The sequence below is a fragment of the Myotis daubentonii genome, chromosome 10 (genome assembly GCF_963259705.1).
Source record: "Myotis daubentonii chromosome 10, mMyoDau2.1, whole genome shotgun sequence".
Lineage (NCBI taxonomy): Eukaryota > Metazoa > Chordata > Mammalia > Chiroptera > Vespertilionidae > Myotis > Myotis daubentonii.
In genome coordinates this window covers 6,752,769-6,776,213 of record NC_081849.1, presented here as the reverse complement: position 1 = coordinate 6,776,213, position 23,445 = coordinate 6,752,769, and the positions used below count along the sequence as shown (strand labels likewise).

The 23,445-nt window shown below is 44.4% G+C and overlaps 1 protein-coding gene across 11 annotated transcripts in view; it reads right to left on the bottom strand.

Annotated features, from left to right (window-relative positions):
* Positions 1-10,514: 10,514 nt before the first annotated feature.
* The window catches only part of PRKAG2 (protein kinase AMP-activated non-catalytic subunit gamma 2), a 226,692-nt gene continuing 213,761 nt past the window's right edge, over positions 10,515-23,445 (bottom strand). For 10 of the 11 annotated variants that reach the window (XM_059711423.1, XM_059711424.1, XM_059711426.1 and 7 more), the window contains 5 exons: positions 21,031-21,196; positions 20,672-20,709; positions 19,231-19,377; positions 15,351-15,444; positions 10,515-11,641 (listed from right to left, as the gene is read on the bottom strand). In XM_059711423.1, coding sequence (XP_059567406.1) covers positions 11,610-11,641; positions 15,351-15,444; positions 19,231-19,377; positions 20,672-20,709; positions 21,031-21,196 — 477 coding nt within the window. In that variant the 3' untranslated portion in view covers positions 10,515-11,609. The remainder of the gene's footprint in view (positions 11,642-15,350; positions 15,445-19,230; positions 19,378-20,671; positions 20,710-21,030; positions 21,197-23,445) is intronic. The other variant, XM_059711425.1, reaches the window with a different exon arrangement.

Below are 23,445 nucleotides of genomic sequence, written 5' to 3'. Positions count from 1 at the left end.
ACGCTGTCTCTTCCATTTAAATTCCAGAGAGAGAGAGAACATGATTGGTTCAGCAATTACCATCAGCTCTTGAGTGAGGAGCTCATGCTAAACCTGTGGGTTGGCCAGGTAAGCTCTGCTGGTCTAAACCGCTGGGGTTGGTGGGTAAGGCAGTTCATGGCAGTTATCGGAAGCATGAACTGTCCACTATCATGGGATCATTATTAACTTTCTGTAAACAATAACAAGTCCAATGACATCTGACTTCTAGTTCCAACATATATATTTTTAATTCCCAGGGGTAATATACAAAACTTTTTTTCTATCTTTGGGTTAGACTAAGAAAGAGAAAAGTGGAAACCACTGCTATGCTTGTATTTAGTAAGCGGACATCTGTGAAATTATTTTATGTTGGGGAGCACACGAGACTTGGCTGGAAAGTTGTTAGGAGGACATTCTGAGAAAAGGGGAGTGTGTGGAAGGCCGCCTGCCCTATTTATAGGAATTCTGACTAAGGGGAGTGTTGAAGGCGGCACCCCTAATTACTCCTTGACCTTTCCAACCAAGTCTGTGCCCTGCAGACCCCCAGGTGTTTACTGGACTCCTTATACTTAATCTCTGGATGCCCTGGCCTAGAGGACAATGTAACATGTGTCCTCCCAAGGTTACTCACCCTACTGATTGCATCTAAAGATAAAAATTCCAAGAAAGCCTAACCAGGCAGGCAACCGAGGCAGCTTGGACCCTTGAGCCAGGGGCCCCTTAGCCCTCTCTTTCACAGTCAAACTGTGTCTGAGTCATCTGTTCATCCGTCGTTCAGGGGCTGCTGGCCGGCCCCGGCCATTTTACCTTTTTAACACGTGAAAGAGTGACCCTCTATGAAAGTAGACATGGAGGCATATCGTTGTTTAAGTATGTGATGAAGGAAGATTGGAGAAGAACTAGGCTCCCCTTAATCGTGGCACAAGCCAACCCAGACAGACCTGTTATGTGTCACATAGGCATGCAGGCTGGGGAAACGTGCCAAGGTCATTTCGTTGTGTGGTTATATTGTTGGAGTCAAGGGGACAGGTCCTACTCTTGTGGACAGGGGCATGGATTTCTCAGCAGGGCCTTGACCGGCCTGTCCTCAGCATCCTAGCATGAAGCCATCCTGGGCAAGGCGACGATTTCCACGGGGATGACAGAAAACCCTCTACTCTCTGAAGCCGGGGATCAGTCTGGCCTCAACCCTGAGGTATGGAGTTGCATGGAGCGCTCCCAGAAGAGGGAACTGGAGTAAGCCAGCCCTAAGAGCATGGATGTAAGCCACGCTTGAGGGAGGAAGTCGGCTCAGCAAGGAGTTCTCAGGACAGGTCTGGGCCTATGCAGTAGTTGTAAATTGTTCTTAACCAATAGGGGTTGAATATCCCCCCACCCCAAGATATACTGCAGTACCATCCCATTCAGAATGTGATCTTATTTGGAAGTAGGGCTGTTGGGGGGGTGGTAATTGGTTAAGATGGAGTCATGCTTGAGTAGACTGGGTCCTGATCCAATAGGACAGGTGTCCTCCTGAGAAGAAGGGACTCAGGCACACAGACACAGAGGGAAGATAACCGGCAAGCCATGTGACAACAGAGGCAGAGACTGGGGTGATGCTGCCATAGCCAAGGAACACCTGGGGTCACCAGAAGCTAGAAGAGGCAAGGAGGGATTCTCTCCTAGAGACAGAGGGAGCGCAGCCTTGCTGACACCTTGATTTTGAAGTCTAGCCTCCAGAACTGTGAGACACCTGTTCCCAAGAGCCGGTGTGACACACCTGGGGGTGCTCAGGAAAAGCCAGGCGATGGCTGGTGCCAGTAAGGCTTGGGTGACATACGGCCTCAGATGTTCCTTAGATGTGGCATTTAGTCACAGTGTTCATAAGCCTCCGAGAGTTGTAATTACTATTTGAGGGACATATTCACTATTGGTTCCTCTTCCTGTGTGAAGAGTTGTCTCAGTGTTGGAGTTTCTTCCATTGGTGTGCAGGAAAAAATATACAATTTCGATTTTTAAAACACTTTTATTATTATTATTATTTTTATTTTTTTAATTAAATCTTTATTGTTCAGATTATTACATTTGTTCCTCTTCCCCCCCGCCACAACTCCCCTCCACCCAGTTCCCACCCCACCCTCCGCCCTCACTCCCCACCCACTGTCCTCATTCATAGGTGCACAATTTTTGTCCAGTCTCTTCCCGCATCCCCCCACACCCCTTCCCCCCCCCCCAAGAATAGTCCATTCCCTTTCTATGCCCCTTATTCTATTATAATCACCAGTTCATTCTGTTCATCAGATTATTTATTCACTTGATTCTTAGATTCACTTGTTGATAGATGTGTATTTGTTGTTCATAATTTGTATCTTTACCTTTTTCTTCTTCTTCCTCTTCTTAAAGGATACCTTTCAGCATTTCATATAATACTGGTTTGGTGGTGATGAACTCCTTTAGCTTTTCCTTATCTGTGAAGCTCTTTATCTGACCTTCAATTCTGAACGATAGCTTTGCTGGATAAAGTAATCTTGGTTGTAGGTTCTTGGCATTCATCACTTTGAATATTTCTTGCCACTCCCTTCTGGCCTGCAAAGTTTCTGTTGAGAAATCAGCTGACAGTCATATGGGTACTCCCTTGTATGTAACTGACTTTCTTTCTCTTGCTGCTTTTAAGAGTCTCTCTTTGTCTTTTGCTCTTGGCATTTTAATTATGATGTGTCTTGGTGTGGTCCTCTTTGGATTCCTTTTGTTTGGGGTTCTCTGCACTTCCTGGACTTGTAAGTCTATTTCTTTCAACAGTTAGGGGAAGTTTTCTGTCATTTCTTCAAATAGGTTTTCAATATCTTGCTCTCTCTCTTCTTCTGGCACCCCTATAATTCGGATGTTGGTACGCTTGTAGCTGTCCCAGAGGCTTCTTACACTATCTTCATATTTTTGGATTCTTTTTTCATTTTGCTTTTCCGGTTGGGTGTTTTTTGCTTCTTCGTATTTCAAATCTTTGACTTGATTCTTGCGATCCTCTGGTCTGCTGTTGGGAGTCTGTATAATATTCTTTATTGCAGTCAGTGTATGCTTAATTTCTAGTTGGTCCTTTATCACAACATCGAGGGTCTCAGTAGATTTCTTGAGGATCTCACTACATTTATCGGTGGTCTCACCAGTCTTTTTGAGAGCCTTACTAAATTTATCGGCGGCTTCTAGACAGTTCTTGAAACATCTTAAAAGTGTGGTTTTGAACTCTATATCCAGCAGTTTGCTTTCCTCCATTTCTGTCATTTGTGTCCTGTTTCTTTGTCTCCACATTTTTTATGCTTTCTTGGTGCACCCCCTTGTGGGCTTTGTGCACAGTCTTGTTGTAGTTAAGCCTTGATTGTTGTAGGTAACACTGGGGGGGATTTGACCTCCAGGCCAATTGGCTGTGAGAATCAGCTGTGTCTGCAGTGGGAGAACTTCTGTCCTGATCTCTAGGGAGGTGCTAATCTAGCCTCTGCCTGAGGCTATCCAGCAAATGCCTGTATGCAAGGCTTGGGCAGGGCGGGTCCCAGGGGATCAACAGGGCGGGAGGAGTGAGCAGTTATGGCTGCTCTCAATCCTGCCTTCAGAGGCTCTGCTTCTCAGTGTCTCAGCAAACCTCGGAGAGAAAGCTGCCCTCGAGTTCTGACCAATGCCAGACAGTCCCGTTTCTCCTGTATGAGTCTGGGTCCCCAGAGACTCGCCTGGAGCTGGAGATCAGAGCCTGAGACTCCCTCCCGATTGAAAAAGACAATCGTGACCTCAACCGCCAACCCTCTCCACATGCACCTCTGCACCTTTGTATTTTACTTCCGCACCACACCTCCTCTGAGTCTTGGTATGCTTTTCTCTTTCCTTCTAGTTGTAGAATTTCCACTCAGCCAGCCTTCCTGTGGTTCTGGGTGATGTCCATTCTGTCTTTTAGTTGTATTTTTGAAGTGGTTGTGCGAGGCAGCAATCTCCGGTGTTTACCTATGCCGCCATCTTGGTTTCTCTCCGGTTAGTCTTATTTGACCTGACTCAGAGCTCAACACAGTGAGAACTAAAACACTTTTATTTTAAAATGAAAATAATTGAGCTTTGCTAACATGTAGAGTATGGATTGACCATGGCACCCTCATGGCCTGCACAGCAAACGGCACCGTGTCCTGGCGGGACCTCCACAACAGGGAGGTTGTGTTGCCCTCACTGCTGAGTGCTCAGAATATTATAAGGTATTGGTTTGCATGTCTGGTTCTGAGGAATTGCAGAATATATTACCTAAGTTTTGCTAAACTAAATTCAATCTCACAAAATGGTAACTGGTCTCAAAAGAGTCCTTTCAAATAAAGCATGAATTAATGAGGATGAAAATGCAGTATAAGCAAACCTGAGAAAAATGTGAGAGCCACCTCATCTGCCTTGTGTGAGCTCTTTGCCAGCTACATTAAAGGCACACATGATAATCTAATCATACCTGACATGCAAGTGCCCAAAAATGTTTACAAAAAAGTAAGAGTCGACAGGAGAAGCATTTAAAATACGGGTTCCTGTCCACTGTCATTAATGATAAGTGTAATTAGACCTGATGACATTGTAAGTATCCCTTAACAAATAGCAAGACATTAATAATTAAGCATCTGAAACACAAGGAAGACCGTACACATTTTTCTGCAAACTTTTTTTTTTTTTAAACCACACACACTAAGCCTTGGTTTGTTCATCTTTCTTTTTAAAAATTTATTTATGGATTTTTAGAGAAAGAGAGAAAGAGAGAGATCAATTTGTTGATCCACTTACTAGTATTTATACATTAATTGGTTGACTCTTGTATGTGCCCTGACCGGGGATCGAACCTACACTCTTGGGGTTTCTGGATGATGCTCTAATCAACTCAGCCAGTGCTGCAACATTTTGTGTGTGTGGAAAATTTCAAGTGCATATAAAGTTTGAGAAATGAGTGCAATGGGCCCCGGCCCATCATGTTTACAGAGTCAGGGACTATCCTGTTTCATCTAACCCTACCCACTCCCCTACCCACTCATGGATTATTTTGAAGCAAATCCTAGCCATCATACTATTTCATTCATAAATATTTCAATATTTTCTCTGAAAGATGATTCTTTTAAAAAATATAACATGCCATTTTTATATCATAAACAAGACCAATGAAAGGCTCCTCAACACCACCCAGACTATTCAAAGGTCTCATAATGCTTCATAATCATTTTAACAGTTTGTTCAAATCAGAACCCAAATAAAATCCATATAGTGAAATTGGTTTCTATATCTCACCTTTTATTTTTTAAACTTTGTCTTTTAGAACTGTTTCAGATGTACAGAAAAATGGTGAAGACAGTATAGTGTGTTCCCCTACACCCTGCACCCATTTTCCCCACTGTTAACATCTTACATCAGTGTGGTCCATTTGTTAGAATTAACAAATACCGATACACTATTATTATTTTGGTTAGTCCTCACCTGAAGATATTTTTCCATTTATTTTAGAAAGAGTGGAAGGGCTGGGGAGAGACAGAGTGAAATATCGATGTGATCAGGGCCAGGGATTGAGCCTGCAACCTTGACCGGAATCGAACGCGGGACCCTTCAGTCCACAGGCCGCTGCTCTATCCACTGAGCCAAACCGGCCAGGGCTGATACATTATTATGCACCAAAGCTTCTATTTCCTCGTTGTTCCCTGCTGTCCTTTTTCTGTCCCAGAATCCCATCCGAAAGACGACTTTACATTTAGTCACCCGGCTCAGGCTTTCTTGTTTTTGGCGACTTTGGCTGCTTTGAGGCGTGCTGGTCAGGTGTTTTATAGATTGTTCCTAAAGCGGGATTCGTCTGAAGTTGTTCTCAGGTTTAGTGTGGGAGCATGGGCTCCAAGAGGAAGGCCACAGAAGTAAAGCGCCATTCTCATCACATCCTGTCAAGGGAATGTATTCCCAGCATGATTTGTCACTGTTGGTGGTGACCTTGATCACCTGGCTCAGGGAGTGTCTGTCAGGCTTCTCCACTAGGAAGTCAGGCTTCTCCACTAGGAAGTCACTCTCTCCTTCCCTTTCCATACTGTTCTCTTTAGAAGGAAGTCAGTGTGTGCCGCCCTTGCAGACTGCAGGGCTAAGCTGTACTAGTTCCTTCTGCAGAAGAATTTCCTGTGGTCTCCTGGCAACAAACTTACAATTGATGTATTTGAAAATTGTCTTTATTTTATGTCTCCATTTTTTATTTTGAAATAATTATAGATTAGTAGGTACTTCAAGAAATAATAGAGTTCCCATGTCCTATTCTCTGGATGGTGACATCTTACCTAAATACAGTACAGAAGAGACTCAAAGTCATACAACCCACAGAACTTGTTCAGATTTCACCAGTTTTACATGCATTAGTGTGTGTGTGTGTATGTGTGTGTGTAACTCTGTTCAATTTTATTACATGTGATTTGTGTAACCAAAACTACATAACTGTTCCATCACCAAAAAGATACCCCTCATGTACCTTTTTATTTCTCATTTTTGAAGAATTCTTTTTTGCTGGATATAGAATTTTAGGTAGACAGTGGTGTGTATGTATGTGTGTGTATGTTTGTCCTTAAACATGTTCCAGTTCCTCCTGGCCTCAATTTTTTTCTGATAGAAACCAGCTATCCTGTTTTTCATGTGATATATTCATTCCTTGCCCTGTCTGCTTTGATTTTCCTTTTATATTTGGTGTTCAGAGTTTGACTCTGATGTGTTTGTGTGTAGTTTTCTTGGCTTTTATGCTGTTTAAGGTTTACTAACTTTCTCTGATGTGTGAGTTACTGGTTTTGATCCACTTTGGGAAACTTCCCAACCTGTATTTCTTTAAGTATTTTTTTCTGCCCCCTATTCTTTCTCCACTCATTCTGGGACCCCAATTTCATATATACTGGACAGTTTGATAGCTTTCTACCAAAAGAGCCCTTATTCTTGTCTCTGTTTTCCCCTTTCTAATGTAATGATTTCTAAAAATCTGGATAACATTTTTTAGTTCTAGGGTTTCTATTTGGTTCTTTTATAGTTTCCATCTCTCTCCTAAAATTCTCCCATCTCTACCCAACATACCCATGTTTTTTGTAGGTTCTTTAACATTCTTTTTAAAAAATTCTTTATTGTTGGAAGTATTACATATTTAATACTTTTCCCTTTTCCCCCATTGACCTCTTCCCACCTGCTCCCACCCCCCAGCACAGGCCCTCAGCCCCCTACTGTCTGTGTCCATTGGTTGTGCTTATATGCATGCATTCAAGGCCTTCGGTTGATCTCTTACCACCCCCCTCCCACCCTCCCCTGCCTTCCCTCTGAGGTTTGAAGATCTGTTCAATGCTTCTCTGTCTCTGGATTTATTTTTATCAGTTCATGTTGTTCATTATATTCTACAAATGTGTGAGATAATGTAATACTCATCTTTCTTCGACTGGCTTATTTTGCTTAGCATAATGCTCTCCATGTCAATCCATGCTGTTGCGAATGGTAAGAGTTCTTTCTTTTTTATAGCAGCATAGTATTCCATTGTGTAGATGTATCACAGTTTTTTTAATCCACTCATCTGCCAATGGGCACTTAGGCTGTTTCCAGATCTTAGCTATTGTAAATTGTGCTGTTATGAACATAGGGGTGCATATATTCTTTCTGATTTGTGTTTCTGATTTCTTGGGAAATATTCCTAGAAGTGGGATTACTGGGTCAAATGGGAGTTCCATTTTTAATTTTTTTAGGTAACTCCATACTGTTTTCCACAGTGGCTGCACCGGTCTGCATTCCCACCAGCAGTGCACGAGGGTTCCTTTTTCTCCACGTCCTTGCCAGCCCTGTCATTTGTTGATTTGTTGATGGTTCTTTAACATTCTTATCAGTTATTTTTAAGTCATTTATAGGCCTGCTGTTGTTGAATGACTTTTCTCTTGATTATAGGTCATATATTTATTTCTTTTTACATCTAGTAATTTAAAAATGTTTTTATTGATTTCAGAGGAAGGGAGGAGAGAAAGAAACATCAATGATGAGAGAAAATAATTGATCGGCTGCCTCCTGCTACCCCACACTGGGGATCAAGCCCGCAATCCAGGCATATGCCTTGACCAGGAATCAAACCGTCACCTCCTGGTTCATAGAACAATGCTCAACCACTGAGCAACACTGGCCAGGCAGATCTAGTAATTTTTATTTTATAGTGGACATTATGGGTATGTTTTAAAATTTTTGGATTATGTATCTTCTGAAAACTGTTTAGCTCTGTTTCATATTTGTATGTGGTGAAAGGTATGGAGCAAAGTCCTTTTTTGCATGTGACTACAGTATGTCTTCAATGTCATCAATAGGTTCTTGGAAACCACGATTCTAAGCAAAATGATGTATAAGGAACTCAATATTGCCATAGGCTAATTGACAAAAAACAAGAGTTAAATTGCTAAGGCATATATCTGCTCACAAAAACATCACCAAAACAAAAACATGAAGACTCAAAACGCTTCTTCTAATAGTAAACATGAAAATAAATGTGAGCTATACATAATTTAAGAAAGATTAATAAAAACAAGATTTACCAATTTTTAGTGACTCAGTGAGTGACGTGGTTGTAGTGGTGAACTCACACCCCCTACACACACTCACCCAGGCTGGGTCACTTGAGACACAGAAGTTCGCCTCACTGCACACCTTTGGGATGGATGTGGGGAAGAAACCAGTTCCCGGAAAAAAACATGCAGACGAGAAGAACATGCCAACTCTACAGACTGTGGTCTCGGCCAGGAATCAGTTTTTTCCCATGAACATTATCATGATGTTTTTTGAAGACCTGCTGTATCCAGTTGTTCCAGCACCATTTGTTGAAAAGACATTCTCCATTGAATTGCCTTCGCACGTTTGCCAAAATTCAGTTGCCCGTATGTGGGTGGGACTATTGCTGGACACTCATCTGGTCTGATGTATGTGTCTGTTTTTACATCAACAGTATACTTTACTGTAGCTTTATGTAATAAACCTTGAAATCAGATAGTTTTATCCTTCCAACCTTGTTTTTTTTTTTGTTTTTTTTTTCAGAATTGTGGCTAATCTAAGTCCTTTGCATTTCCTTTGAATTTTAGAATCAGCTTGTCACTTTCTACGAAAAGCCTGCTGGGATTTTGACTGGCACTGTTTTGAGTCTATAAGTCAATTTTAGGAGGACTTATATTTTAGCTAACTTGAGTCTTCTGACTCATGAACAAAGTGTTATCACTCCACTTATTTAGGTCTTCATTTTCTCTCAGCGGTATCAGGGCTTTTCAGTGTAGAGGTTATGCATTTCTTTTTATCAGATTCACTCTAAATATTTCATATTTGGTGCTGTTATAAATGGGATCGTAAATGTTTTCATTTTTGATTGCCCGTTACTATATAGAAATACAATTGATTTTTGATGATCTTTTATCCTTAAACTTTGCTAAACTCTCTTGTTAATTTTAGTCTTTTTTTTTTGTGTGTGTGTGTGTGTGGAGTCTATTTGCTTATGCATATACTAGGGGCCCGGTGCACGAAATTTGTGCACTGGGTGTGTGTGCGGGGGAGTGTCCCTCAGCCCAGCCTGCCCCCTCTCACATACTGGGAGCCCTCAGGCGTTGACCCCTATCACCCTCCAATCGCAGGATCGGCCCCTTGCCCAGGCCTGACGCCTCTGGCTGAGGCGTCCAGCCCGGGCAGCGGACACCCGCAGCTGCAGCGGCCCCGCGATCGTGGGCTTCGCTTTAGGCCCAGGCAAGGGACCCCTAGCTCCTGGGACTGCCAGCTTCGACCGTGCCCAGCTCCCATCACTGGCTCCACCCCTACTTTCTGCTATCACTGGCCAGGGCGGAAAAGGCACCTGATTCTCTGATCATGGCTGGGGGGCTTGTATTTCCAATGGCTGGGTTTCTGATCACTGTCAGTGGCAGGGGGCTGCTTCCTGCTTTCCCTTTCGCCTCCCTGCATTGTGCCTACGTATGCAAATTAACTGCCATCTTGTTGGCAGTTAACTGCCAATCTTAGTTGGCAGTTAATTTGCATATAGCCCTGATTAGCCAATGAAAAGGGTATCGTCGTATGCCAATTACCATTTTTCTCTTTTATTAGTGTAGATACCATTCCTCTTATATCTGGCCAACTAGGAATGGAAAAATTGAAAGCTAAGCACAAGAAAGTCTGCATGGCAGTTTTAAATTAAATATAGGGTGTCCCCAAAAATGTCTACACATGCTTGGAATAATTATAATGGCAGTGTTTATTAAAATACATTTAATTTCCAAAACTGAACTATCAGCTGTTAAAGTGTGTATACATTTCTTGGGGACACCCTGTATGTGCTATTTAATAATGGAGTTGAGGAATTGAATCATTAAGGTTATTTTTGGATGATGGGAAAAGGATATGAGAATTCATGTGCTCCTTTATTTGGGGAGAAATATCTAAGTGGAAACTGCATATATTATTTTAATTAATATATGCTGAAACACGTGGTATTTTAAAGAACTCCTTTAACAAAATTATAGTTAAGATTTATTTTAATTTTTCAATCTGAAAAACAACAAACAAACCCCAAAACAAAACAAAAAACTATACTGATATGTACAATGTCAACATTTTCAGAGCACTTACACTAGGACACTGTGTTTCTCTTCAATCATATGACAGCACTGTACGTGCCGCAATCACATTTACAAAACCACCGCGTCAGCAGTCACCCAGGCAGCATGATTTTACATTCCACGCACAAGAGAAACGGCCGTCTCCCCGGCACTCGGCGTCCCCCTCACGCGGCCCGCCTGCGGCCCAGCAGAGCAGGTCCCCGCATGCCTTCAGAGCTTCGGCTTGTAAAACCCACGGTGGCTGTTAGAAGCCACATCCTTTCCAGACCCAAACTTAAATAATGAGAAATTTGCCATTTAAAAATAACAGCTGATGGCTTATCGATGGGCATGGTGACATTTACCCGCCAACAGGGGTGTAAAAAAACTGTATGAAAGGGAAAAATAAATACAGCTGTTGTAAGTAGTCTTGTTTACGCTACATTTCAGAACACTTAAACATAAACGTGCCCTTAAAGTTTTATAAAGTAGCTATTTATGATCAAATTACAACTGCTGGACAAATCTAATGAAGACAAAGTGATTTGGTAAAGGTTCAAAGACTCACGCGCCAGCAGGCATTTCCCCGCGCCCGCGCCGGCTGCTGCGAGCAGCAGCGTGGCGGCGACCTGCCCCTGTGTCCGACATAAGGCACTAGGTCTGAGTATGCCGCACACTCGCCTTATGCCCCGTTACCTGTTCCATACCAGTGAATTCTTTGAAATAAAAAAATAATAAACATTTCAGGACACAGTGCACTTTAATGACATACAGCACTTGAAATCTTTCAGACAGAGGTCTGAAAATAGCCTTTTAATGCAAACCTGACCCTTCAAAAACATATAGTCCTCTTCTTTTATGCTTAGTTTCAACATCACTGGAAAAGATACCCATCACTAAACCCTGATATACATTCTTGGCCATTCTCCTCTCTTCCATGGCATCAGTGTTCATGAGGCAAAGCGTGACCCGGAATCTTGAGTTCAAGTCCTACAAGGGCTCCATTCACAAAAGTCATTCAGTTTTCGGCTCCTTTTGTTTGACTCCTGTCAGGAGAGGGAAAATGAAAGTTTCAAAGGGATATCAAAACCCGACAGCACGTGCTCCTCCACATCGGAGGTCCCCGTGTACCGGGCAGTGGATGGGCGGGGACTGAGCAGGTGGGCGCCAGGCCCCCCACCCCCACCACCATGACCGCAGCATGCTTTCAATCCGTATAACATATTGTAATTCTAAATATGCAAGGTTTAATTCAGAAGAGGATTCTGCTGCTAAAGGATTGTAAAATGAATGTGCATTTACATTTTAATGAAGATGCAAAGTACTTCCATTGTACATATGAAAGTGTCTTTAAAAAAAGCATTATACGTGTTTAGGATAATTGCACATAACACCAACTTGATCTGGCCAGGATATTACAAAATGGGTTAGGAGGGAGAGTTATTATGTTTCTCATCACAGCAGCTTCTCTCCTATTTTCTCAGCAGACACTCAACTTTAGAAAGAGATTAACAATCTACAAAAAAAATAAGGGGCCAACCGTGGCAGTGTGACTCAGTGGTTAGAGTGTCGGCCCTCACACTGAAGGGTTGCAGATTCAATACTCAGTCAAGGGCATGTACCTGGGTTGCAGGTTCCCTCCCTGGCCCCTGAGGGGTGTGTGGGAAGCAACCAACTGATGCTCTTTCTCACACCTCTCTCTCACTCTCTCTCTCCCTCCTTCCCTCCCTCCTACTCTCTAAAAATCAATGAAAAAAATACCTTTGGGGTGAGGATTAACAAAAAATAAAAATAAATAAGGGACTAAGAAATTGTGGCTAATGCCCTCTGACTGCTGACTCATTGGTTGTATGTGTAGACACTTAGGTTCATTTGGGGAGTCTGAGTTAAGTGTGACAATGAACTAGCTTTTTGAAAGAGAGACAGTGTCATTATATTGTATCAGTATCCTGCATGGGGAACTGTGTCCATTATCTGGTGAGAAGAATGACTCTGGTACCTCTTATTCACATAATAGTGGATGCTTAAAAAGTGCCTCTTGATTATTCCATAAACACCCACCCAGCAGTGCTCTCCTGGGGATGGCGCCTTACTGTGCACCAACAGCTTGCATTCACGGTTTGGGTTTCAACTCCAAGCACCCCGGGAGGGACCGAGGGCCTGTATCGGCCTGCTCATTTCTAGCTGAAGGAACAGAGGGGCCCCATGAGGCGAGCGGCTGGCCCACACCCCCAGCTCTCGGGTCCCGGGCGGGGCTCACCAGCCAGGCCCTGGGATGCTTATTGCAGGCCGCTCCCACGCACGGGGCATCAGGCCCTGCTGCTGACCTGTCCCACAGCCCCCGCCTTCTGACAGGTCTGCTCCCGATGTTCGCTTGTCCTTATCGGAACACAGAGCGTTCTCTTAAACAGACGGCATTATGCACTCTATATTATAGAGAATTCTAATTCGGCTACCCCTGTCTTTACCCCATCACCTCTATGGTAACAGACGTTTCCAATTCCCGCTGCACGGCAGGCCCCTCTCCACAGAGGAGCATTAATGACTTAGAGTTTTTGAAACAGCAAATCTGGATGGAAATTTAAACCCATCCAGCCCAATGTGCTCATGGTTCAAGACACGAAGGCACACCGAGGATGAAGAGCTGCACTGTTTACTCTGAGTCTGCGATGCACAACGAATCTTGGCTGCAGGGACAGCCGAGGGCGCTACTCCACCCGGAGAGGCTGCCCTTCTCTGAGCTGCCAGGTTCTGTGCCCACATGGATGCTCTGCCCAGAGAGGGGGCCTCTTCCTGCCTGATGTGCAGGAAGGGCCGTTCGGCCGTCTGTACGGGTAATCCCTCTCTGGGTGGGCAGCTCCTCGGCTGGACGCTGCCTCCGAGGGCTGTCCGCTGCCCACACAGCTGCGGCTCACGGCCACTGCTCGTAGCATTCCACTGCGCGAACAGAACAAATCCGTCCATTCTTCTGCTCAAGGAGACCCGGCTTGTTTCCAGCTTGAGTTTAATGCTATGAACAATCTCACATTCATTTGTTCTTTTTATCAACATCTCATGATTATAAAGATTATCATGAGCTTCATGTTCCCTAATATCTGAAATTTTAAAGTGACCACACCAGGCCCCATGTCTGGGTTCTGATTCGGAAGGCGTGGGGGGCCCTCGGGGGACATTTCTGACGAGCCCAGGTGCTGCTGCTGCCCTGGGCCTCGTGCGTCCCTGCTCTACTGGAATCACAACCTGGGGGCTCCCGCTCAGGGAATGCGATGCCTTCTCGTGGGCGGTGGGGATCCTGAAGGGCGGCATCTTTAGGTGAGAGGTCAACTGTAAGAACTAGTCTCAGCTAGCTTGATTTCTGAATGAAAGAAAAAATCAATACCCTAACGTAGTACACACACTTGAATGTTTAACTTTAAGAGTTCAAAGTGCATGTCTCTTATCTCCTGTCTTAGCATTCTGGGACTTGGTCTGTGCGGCCCAAAGCTGGGTTTGTATTTTTTTAAAATATATTTTTACTAGAGGCCTGGTGCACAAATTCATGCACAGGTGGGGTCCTTCGGCCTGGCTGGCGATCGGGGCAGATAGGGGGTCGGGGTGGGGACCGGCTGGCTGGGGGGAGGGACTGTGGGAGGTTGGCCAGCCGGCTGTCCCCCGCTCCCTCCCCATCAGGGCCAAAGGGGGGTGGCCGGGGGGGAAGGATTGCAGGAGGTAGGCCGGCCAGGGGGAGGGGCCGCAGGAGGTTGGCTGTGGGAGCGCACTGACCACCGAGGGGCAGCTCCTGCATTGAGCATCTCTCCCCTGGTGGTCAGTGTGCATCATAGCAACCGGTCATTCGGTCACTTAGGCTTTTATATATATAGAGTGATTTCAGAGAGAAAGGGAGAGGGAGAGATAGAAACATCAATGATGAGAGAGAATCATTGACTGGCTGCCTCCTGCACACCCCCTACTAGGGATCGAGCCTACAACCCAGGCATGTGCCCTTGACTGGAATCGAACCTGGGACCCTTCAATATGCAGGCCAACGCTCTATCCACTGAGCCAAACCAGCTAGGGCTGGGTTGTCTGTATTTGGGGGCAGGGAGGGGAGGAGGGGAAAGAAAAGGAAAGGGGCTGGTGGGGTTACGACCCCTACAGCCCCCCACTATTAAACGTGTGCCACAGAAGGAACACCAACTCTTTTCCAAGGCTGCACCCCCCTGCACGCTCCCGGCCGGGACCCGAGGGCAGGCTCAGAGCGAATCTGGCAAAAATGAGTTTAGCCATCGGTGCTGTTTGGCAGTTAATGTGATTTCCATGTACTCGTCATAGAAAAAAGTCTGTTATGTCTTTTGTTTTATATACTCAACACACTAGAAAGTCATTTGTTTGTGAAGTATAGATGGTGTCAATAGTTAGAACCCAAAGAATTTCCCTCCTGTTTTCCAGTTAGCAGTCCTAAAAAGAAAGCAAAACTGAAGAGCCTTAGCTTTTTAGTGGAAAAGGGCCTGATGACCTTGGCAATGAAGCCTCGATTACGCGGGCACTGCTGGGCAGAGGGGCCGAGTCAGGATGCTTTCGGTAAACTTTAAAACTTCACAACCACAAAGGAAAAGAAAATGGTTCACAGAGGAACGCACAGAAGCCCCCCTCCGGAGGAAACGTGTTCCTTCTGTGGCACACGTTTAATAGTGGGGGGACTGTCGGGGTCATACACCCACCAGCCCCTGTGCCCTTCCTGTCTCAGGAGGTGAAGGTCAGAACCGGCCTCTGTACCTGGCGGGGTGAGGATGAGGGCTTGCAGAATATCTGACAGGGAAATAATACCCACAATACTATCTGCTTCATTCACCACCACCAGCCGATGGACCTGCGAACAAGAGGAAAGGAGGCCACATAAGCAAGTTTAAATAAAATGCCTTAAAATGGAAAATAGGAAAAAAAATATCGTTCACATTCTCTACAGTGAATCCATCCCACAAATCACAGAAAGTAGCAGCATACAGAAACATGGAAAGGTCTTTGGCTCTGAAGCTCAAATGTGGTGCTGATCTGCTTGACTACTTTTTTTTTAAATTTTAAACTTTTACTGATTTCTAGAGAGAGAGGAAAAGGGAAAAACATCAATGTGAGAACCTAACATCCTTCGGCTGCCTCCTGCCAGGGATTGAGTCTGAAACTCGGGCATGTGCCCTCACCGGGACTCCAACCAGCAACCTTTTGGTGCATGGATGACACCCAACCAACTGAGCCATATTGGCCAGGGCTGCCTGACTACTTAATAAAAAAAAATAAAAATGTATATATATATATATATATTATTGATTTCAGAGAGGAAAGGAGGAGAGAGAAACATTAATGATGAGAGAGAATCATTGATTGGCTGCCTCCTGCACATCCCCTCCTGGGAGATTGAACCTGCAACCTGGGCATGTGCCCTTGACTGGAATTGAACCCGGGACCCTTCAGTCCACAAGCGGACGCTCTATCCACTGAGCCAAACCGGCTAAGGGCATGCCTGACTACTTTTAGGAACAATTTAGCCAGCCATGTCCAGCTGAGTTTTCAAATTTCACAATATTAGCATATGAAAGATACAACTCAAAACATGAAGTACAATGTAGCTATCATATTCTCTTAAACAGTTTTTATTTTTCAAAGTATCTCCGTTTCTCACAACTCTCAGATTCTGTTTCACGTGGGAAAAGTCCCAATGAGCACCAACTGGCCGCCGCCCTGGGACTGCTTTTTATTTTTTCATCATGTCTCTGTGAAGTTCATGTATTAAGAATACTCACAGGATAAACGAATAGTAAAGCAAAGGAGGTTACAGTCATGTCTCTTTTTCTACTTGAAAGTCTTTTATAAACAAGTAGGTCGTGTTCTGAGGTATTACTACAGCGAAGCATCCTTAGAGCAGGAAGGAAGGAGAGCATCCCACGTCTCAGATTTAAAAGCTTTAGAATTTACTACGGTCAGTTCCTTCGGAGACCCTCTTCTCCATACGGAACCATTAGCACCCTGGTCCCCCGGTGCAAAATGGGGATGCAGGGAGGAGAAGGGAAGAGGGGGAAGTTGTTTTTATATTTTGTCTTTTTAGTTGTGTCCACCAGCCCTCTGCCCTTTGGCGACTATCAGCTTGTTCTCTATACCTATGGGTCTGTTTTCTGTCTTATTTATCCATTTGTTTATTTTTTTAGAGCCCACATGTAAGTGAAATCATATGGTGTTTGTGTTTCTCTAACTTATTTCACCCGGCATAGGACTCCCTCGGTCCATCCATGTTTTCACAGATGGCAGGCTTTCATGGCTTTTATTTTTTGGCAGCTGAATAATATTCCGTTGTATATATGTCCTTCTTTATCCACTCATCTATCGATGGACACTGAGGTTGCTTCTACACCTTGGCTGTTGTGAATAATGCTACAGACACATGGGGTGCATATATCTTTTCAAATTAGTGTTTTCACTTTCTTTGGATAAATACTAGAAGTGGAATTGCTGGCTCATAAGGTCGTTCTATTTATACATATTTTAAGGAGCCTCCAAACTGTTTTCCATAGTGGTTGTGCCAATTTACATTCCTATTAACAGTGCAAGAGGGTTCCCTTCTCTCCACATTCTCGCCAACACTTGTTGTTTATTGATTTACTGGTACTAGCCATTCTGACAGGTGTGAAGTGGTACTTCACTGTGGTTTTAATTTGCATTTCCCTGTTGATTAATGATGTTGAGCATCTTTTCATATGTCTGTTGTCCATATGTACGTCTCCTTTGGAGAAATGTCATCACTGGTACTGCATACCCTTCTCCTAACAAACTATACCGAAGCTGAAAATTGGTCTCTGTCCCCCACTGAGAAGTCACCTGGTGAAAGAATTATTTTAATGAGGAAAGTTGAGAAAACGGTTCAATTCCATATTTCCTCAATGGCCTATTTCATTCGACAATGAAGTTTCTTTGTTCATCAGATGAACTTCTAGGACTGGCCAGGTACCTTTTCTTCTACCTGACGTGACAGGTGCTCACAGAGAGCCAGGGACACAGAGGAGCCTGGCACAGCCGGAACTCTGTCCCCCGGAAGCAGTCCCTGTTACCGCTGTGGTGGGAGTCTTTCTGGCTGCTTTTCTATGTATATGCATGTGTATTAACACAAAGAGTCATGCTGTTACGTAGTACTGTAATGGGCTTTTTCTCTTAGCAATATTCTGTTAATGTTTTTCTATATCATCAAAATTCTTCAATATGAATTTTTATCATTTAAAGGATTCCACCATTTGGATGTCCATTGTGCTTATAAATAGGAAGGGTGCCTTACCTATTTCTGATTATGATCTTCAAAAGACATGCAATTCTAAGGACATTAATAAAAAAGTTAAGACATATTCCTAAGTCAATTAAACCCCTCTGCAAAACAAGTGGTGACTGGTATTAAATTCAGGTAGAAAAAGGAAAGACTCTCCCAGGCAGTGTGGCTCAGTGGCTGAGCGTCAACCTATGAGCCAGGATGTCACAGTTCAATTCCCGGTTAGGGCACATGCCCAGGTTGGGGACTCGATCCCCAGTGGGGGGCATGCAGGAGGCAGCTATTCAATGATTCTCTCTCATTGATGTTTCTATCTCTCCTCCCTTCATCTCTGAAATCAATAAGAATATATTTAAAAAAAGAAAAGAAAAAGGGAAGACTTCATATTGGGATTCTAGTGACACACTGCCAGCCGTGACAGTTGGAGCTGGGAGTCACCTCAGAGGCGGACAGGGGGCAGGGCTGGGTGGGTTCCGCAGGCTGGCTCCCAGGATGGAGCACTGCGCTCTGTTTCACACCAAGCTCTCAGAAAGCAAGCTAGTCGCCTGTTATGAGCCTATAAAATAATCAGGTACTTTTATTCTTGGACTGAGCTCTTGCATTTATGATAATCATCAAAGCAGACTTATCGTCATGAATTGATTTTGCTTAATTAGGGGTTGTTCTAAAAGGAACATAGCTGCATCCTTCAGCCCTAGAGTGACGAACAGAACATCCCTCTCCCTGTCTAACAAGGAAGGAGAGGAATGATTTTAGGAATGGGCATACTGAGTTAGATAAACGTCTAGTAACTCGTCTCCTGACCCTCGGCACTCATGTCCCCTTATACTTGAAAACCCTACAGGCAGTAAGTATAACGGGGCATGAGTGCTGAGGGTCAGGAGACAGGGTTACTAGACATTTGCTATGTACCTAAATCGGGAGGGAGGTACTGGCGGGGGGGGGGGGGGGAATTACTTTATCTTGAAAAAATCAGAATACATTTTATTATTTACTTTGTTAAAATCATATAATTGCACCTTAACTTTTGATTTGTAAATACCCTATGGAACTTGAAGCTCTTGAAACCTGTTTCCTCCAGTATGTATTTTTTAAACCATGGCAGTACCTTGCCAGTTTACTTGATATCAGGCCTTATAAACTGTATTCAATGAATATTTACAGGTGACCTACTATGTGCTAGGTAACATGCTAGGTTCTGGAACAGGGAAACTGTCCTCCAACCGAACTTGAAGGTGGCCCTATGGGCCGGTCCTGAGATTCACAATTCTGGAGGCGCCATTCACTGGTTAGAGCTCGTATGACTTGGGGGGTGGGGTGGGGGAAAGGAATGGGGAACAGCCATCTCACCTCCGCTCTTACTATTCTATCCACAATGGTCTCCAATATTTCCAGCTTACTGCACTTGACCACGCCCTCAAAGTACTGGGAACGGTGCTGAAGTGCCTGGGTCACGGTGATATCTAGGTTATTGTATGTTTTTTCAGCAGCAAGGTTCTGTAATAAAGAATCAGAATGCATTACATGCTTTCATTTAAGTTCACACGAGTGACCGCGATTCGTAAGTTTAAAGCCACCTGATTTTAAACACATCCATGCATATTCAGTACCAGCACACCAGCTTGTAATGTGTCATCGCAGTGATAACTAAAGCTTACAAGGCGGACCTTAATGGTGGAGTGACTTTGTTAATTTGACTGCATGTCCTTCTAAAGCAGTGGTTCTCAGCCTTGGCTGCACATTAGAATCACCTGGGAATCTTTTTAAAATCCTGATTTCTGGGCCTCATCCTCCGGAAATTCTGTTTCTTTGTTATGGGGTGAGGCCGCAACATTAGTAACAAAGAAACAGAATTTCTGGAGGATGAGGCCCAGGAATCAGGATTTTAAAAAGATCCCCAGGTGACTCTCATGTGCAGCCGAGGTTGAGAACCACTGCTCTAAAGGTATCCCCTCCCCACCAAGGCCCCCTCCTGAATAAGTCGTCTTCTGAGAGTCGGACTAGCGTCGGGTGAGGAAGTGTCGATGGACCCTCCTTAGAAGCCCCTCCGGTTCTCATTAACCTTAGCAGACCCCACGCAGCCACGTTCCAATGGCCGGATTTTCTGGCGTCTCTTATGTTAAACAGAACAGGATGAAAGAGAGGCGCTGGGGCAGCTGCAAAGGAGTGTTCAAGGCTGGGGTCAATGTGACGGCCCCCAGGATGCGCACACGTGGCACTGCCAAGTTTCAGTTCCCATTCTTAGAAGGAATGGAAGGCTCGAAGGAAGTCCATTCCGAGTGAACGAGAAGAAAAGCATCACGGGGGAAGGTGGAGCGCTGAACTCAACCTAGATTTAAGCCAGGACGCACGTGGGATTTACGTAACTATCTGGTACATTTGCTGTCTTCTTTAGGACAGTTGTCCCCAATCATCAAACAACAGGACGCACGTGACTACAAGTTCACGCGCACTCAGTTCAGACGCACTAAACACGTGCCCGTTGGTGGAATAAACAACATCTCCACATAGAACAAAGACCGTTTAAAATATATACGCACGCTGCGGTGATGGATAGACTATACATGTACTGAAAAGACGGAGATTTATAAAATACTGCTAGCATATTATTCATTGCTAAACCAATGACTATTAAAAGTACAATTACTACAGGGCCTCTATGGAATTCTCTGATAAGATCTTTACACTCCAAAAAGCTAGAAGTCATTACATGATAGAAAACCACAAAAACGAATTAGTATGTTTTAAATGCATTTTAGATGACAGGTTTAACAAAATTAAAAATACTTACAATTACATCAAATTTGGAATAAATATCTACGACTTTCCCTAAAAATGAAAATATATGTTAGAGAAGTATCTTAGGAACAAAAAAATAACATTTAAAATCAATCTTAACTGGGCCATGGTTAAGAATTACATATTGCTAAATAGAACGAGCGTGTCTATTTTTAAATGAATGTGAAATCCTGTATTAATGGAAAGTGTGAGAATATGCCAGTTTAAAGTTCTTACGACCCTGAGTGCTCCTCAGTGCTGAATTTATTCACCACGTCTAAATGTTCATTTCCCCCACTTCTCTCAGGGGCGAGGCCATCTGACAGTAACTTCACTGAGATAAACAGTTTTTCTGTTTATGGCCAAACAGACCTGACTCGTCCACAACAGGTAAGGCGGACACTCGTCTCTCCACGAAGACGTTCAGGGCTTTAATGATGGGCGTGTCGGGGTGGATGAAGGCGATGTTGTGGTAGGTCCCGATTCCCAGCGCGTCCAGGTTCTGCTTCATGAAGGCGGGCTTTGGCATATCGGACATCTGAACGGGAGGACAAGTGCAAACGCTCTAGACCCAAACAGGCCTTCACGCTCACGTACCCACACGAATGAAAAACTAGCGCCACAGAGTCAAGCCAGTGTTTTCTAACAATCTCAGTCAATACGAAAATGTGACTCTAAGAACTGTCTCCTGTTCAAACCAGTTTAAGTCCAGTATCTCTAACTACTTAGTGAAATATCGCAAAGTACTAACAGTGGAACATTTCCCCCTTCTCTCTGCCCACTGAAAAGAGGATAAAAGATAACAACAGGTCTCTTTGGAAGTTAAGGCCCAGAAGCCGCCAAGAATCCTTATTTGTAAGTATTTGTGGGAAACCCCTGCTCCGGGGCCCTCACTAGTGACACTTATTAGAACCCACACATGTCCAAACCCAGTGTCTGACGGTGGCTGTCCGGGCTGTAAGCTCGTCCTCACACCATCCGCCTCCACTCACACCCAACTCCCCTTTGGAGAACTCCAGTTTCTGTCAACTAGGAGTAAAGGACAAGCCAACTGAACAGAATTTAAAAACAGTGAACTTTTCTCTTTTTCACGGCTGTTTTAGAGGAGGAGGGAGAAGTCAGAAGAGAGAAGTCTAGGGTCACGCGTGATTAAAACAAAATAGGGTCTATGGTTTCAAAAGTCCACCTTTTATACAGGGTGTAGCTGATTCCATCCTCCTGGAGTACCTTATAATTATCGGGAAAGATGAACAATTAGAAGAAACAAAATGTTCAAGTCAAAGAGTTCATCAATATTCAAATCATGAGACTCCTAGAAATTTAGAGAGAAAAAGAAAGCCCTATTAGGTCATCTAGCCCGCGGTGATGCAGGATAACCCGTTCCATACTGTGCGCTTCGGCTGACGGTCAGATGTCCCCAAGGGGAACACTCCCTTTTCTCAAAAGTGAGCTCACAGTTCAGTGAAAGTCAGGTTTTGAAACTTCTTTAAAGTTCTGTATTTTGATCAGAAAACCTCTAGCTATTCAGCTATTCTCCTAGCACGGCTCTAATTACCATATTGGCCCAAATACAAGGCAGTACCAGCAGAGGCAACCTCCTCTAGTATTGTTAGAGGAGAAAACACCAGAGGCCCGTCTCAAACTGCTGCTCCTTTCCCAAGGCAGCAGAGCCGTGGGAAGGTGCCGGAACCGACCACTTGGCCTCGGAGTCACTGGACTCGGGGGTGGGGTCGGGGTCAGGGGAAGCAGCGGCTGAGAAAGGCTGCTGGTCGGCCTGCCAGCAGTGACGGTGGCAGTCACTCAACCTCGCTGGGTTTCATCACTTATCAGTGGGATTAATAAAATACCTACCTGAGAGGGTGGTGGTGAGATTAGATTCATCATGTGACCTGCGTAGGACAGTGCCTACCTTATTGTAAATGCTTAACAGTATTTAGCTCTTGGGATTAGAACTGCTTTAAAATGCTGTCTCGAAGGGGCCAATTGGGCTGGGTCGGGCCCGTGGGCCTTTCGTGCCCGCCCCACCCCGTCCTGTGAACGCTCATTGGGAAGGTGACTTTGTTCCCAGCTCATCTGAGGTCAGGTCTGACCAACGTAGCACCTACATGTCTCCAATTCTTCCTCCCTGGAGCATCTTTCTACCAAACCTCATGCCTTCTTGTAAAGGACTCTTCTCCTTCCTACCTTCTTCCTTAGCGTTACTTTAAACATGAAGAGTGTTACTTTTCCACGTAAACTATTAAAATACGGGACTGGTTTGATGGACAGGAGTTTCTCCCAGTGACTGCACCCTCGGTGCTCTGTCCAGCAGAGGTGGGCGGTGCTCCCCCTCCAGAGCCCCGTCCACTGCCTTACTGAAGCTGGGTAAGGAATGGGAGAGCTAATCGGGGGCACACTGTTGATGTCTAGTAACTTCTTTAAAAACAAAGACTCTTCAAGCGATCTCTCCTGAACCATGAATGAAGCCGCCTACTGGTTCTGGCTGACCAATTGCCTGTACATCACACTCAGTGCATGTCCTAACAGGAAAAAATCAAATTCCATGCCTATCGTTAAAAGGACAAATTTAAAGCCCTCTGTGAACACTCGGTCCCTCTGAGCCTCTCTGAAATCTGCCGACCGAAGAGGGTCTAAGTTTTGTCTGATGAAGAAACCATTTCACCCGAATGCAGTGGAGAAAACTTCAGATGACACAGCCCTAATTTGGGCCAACATGGTATGATTTTCTGGCCAACATTTTATGTGCTTTGGGTTTTCCTCTCACGGCTGCCGTTAATAAGCTAATTC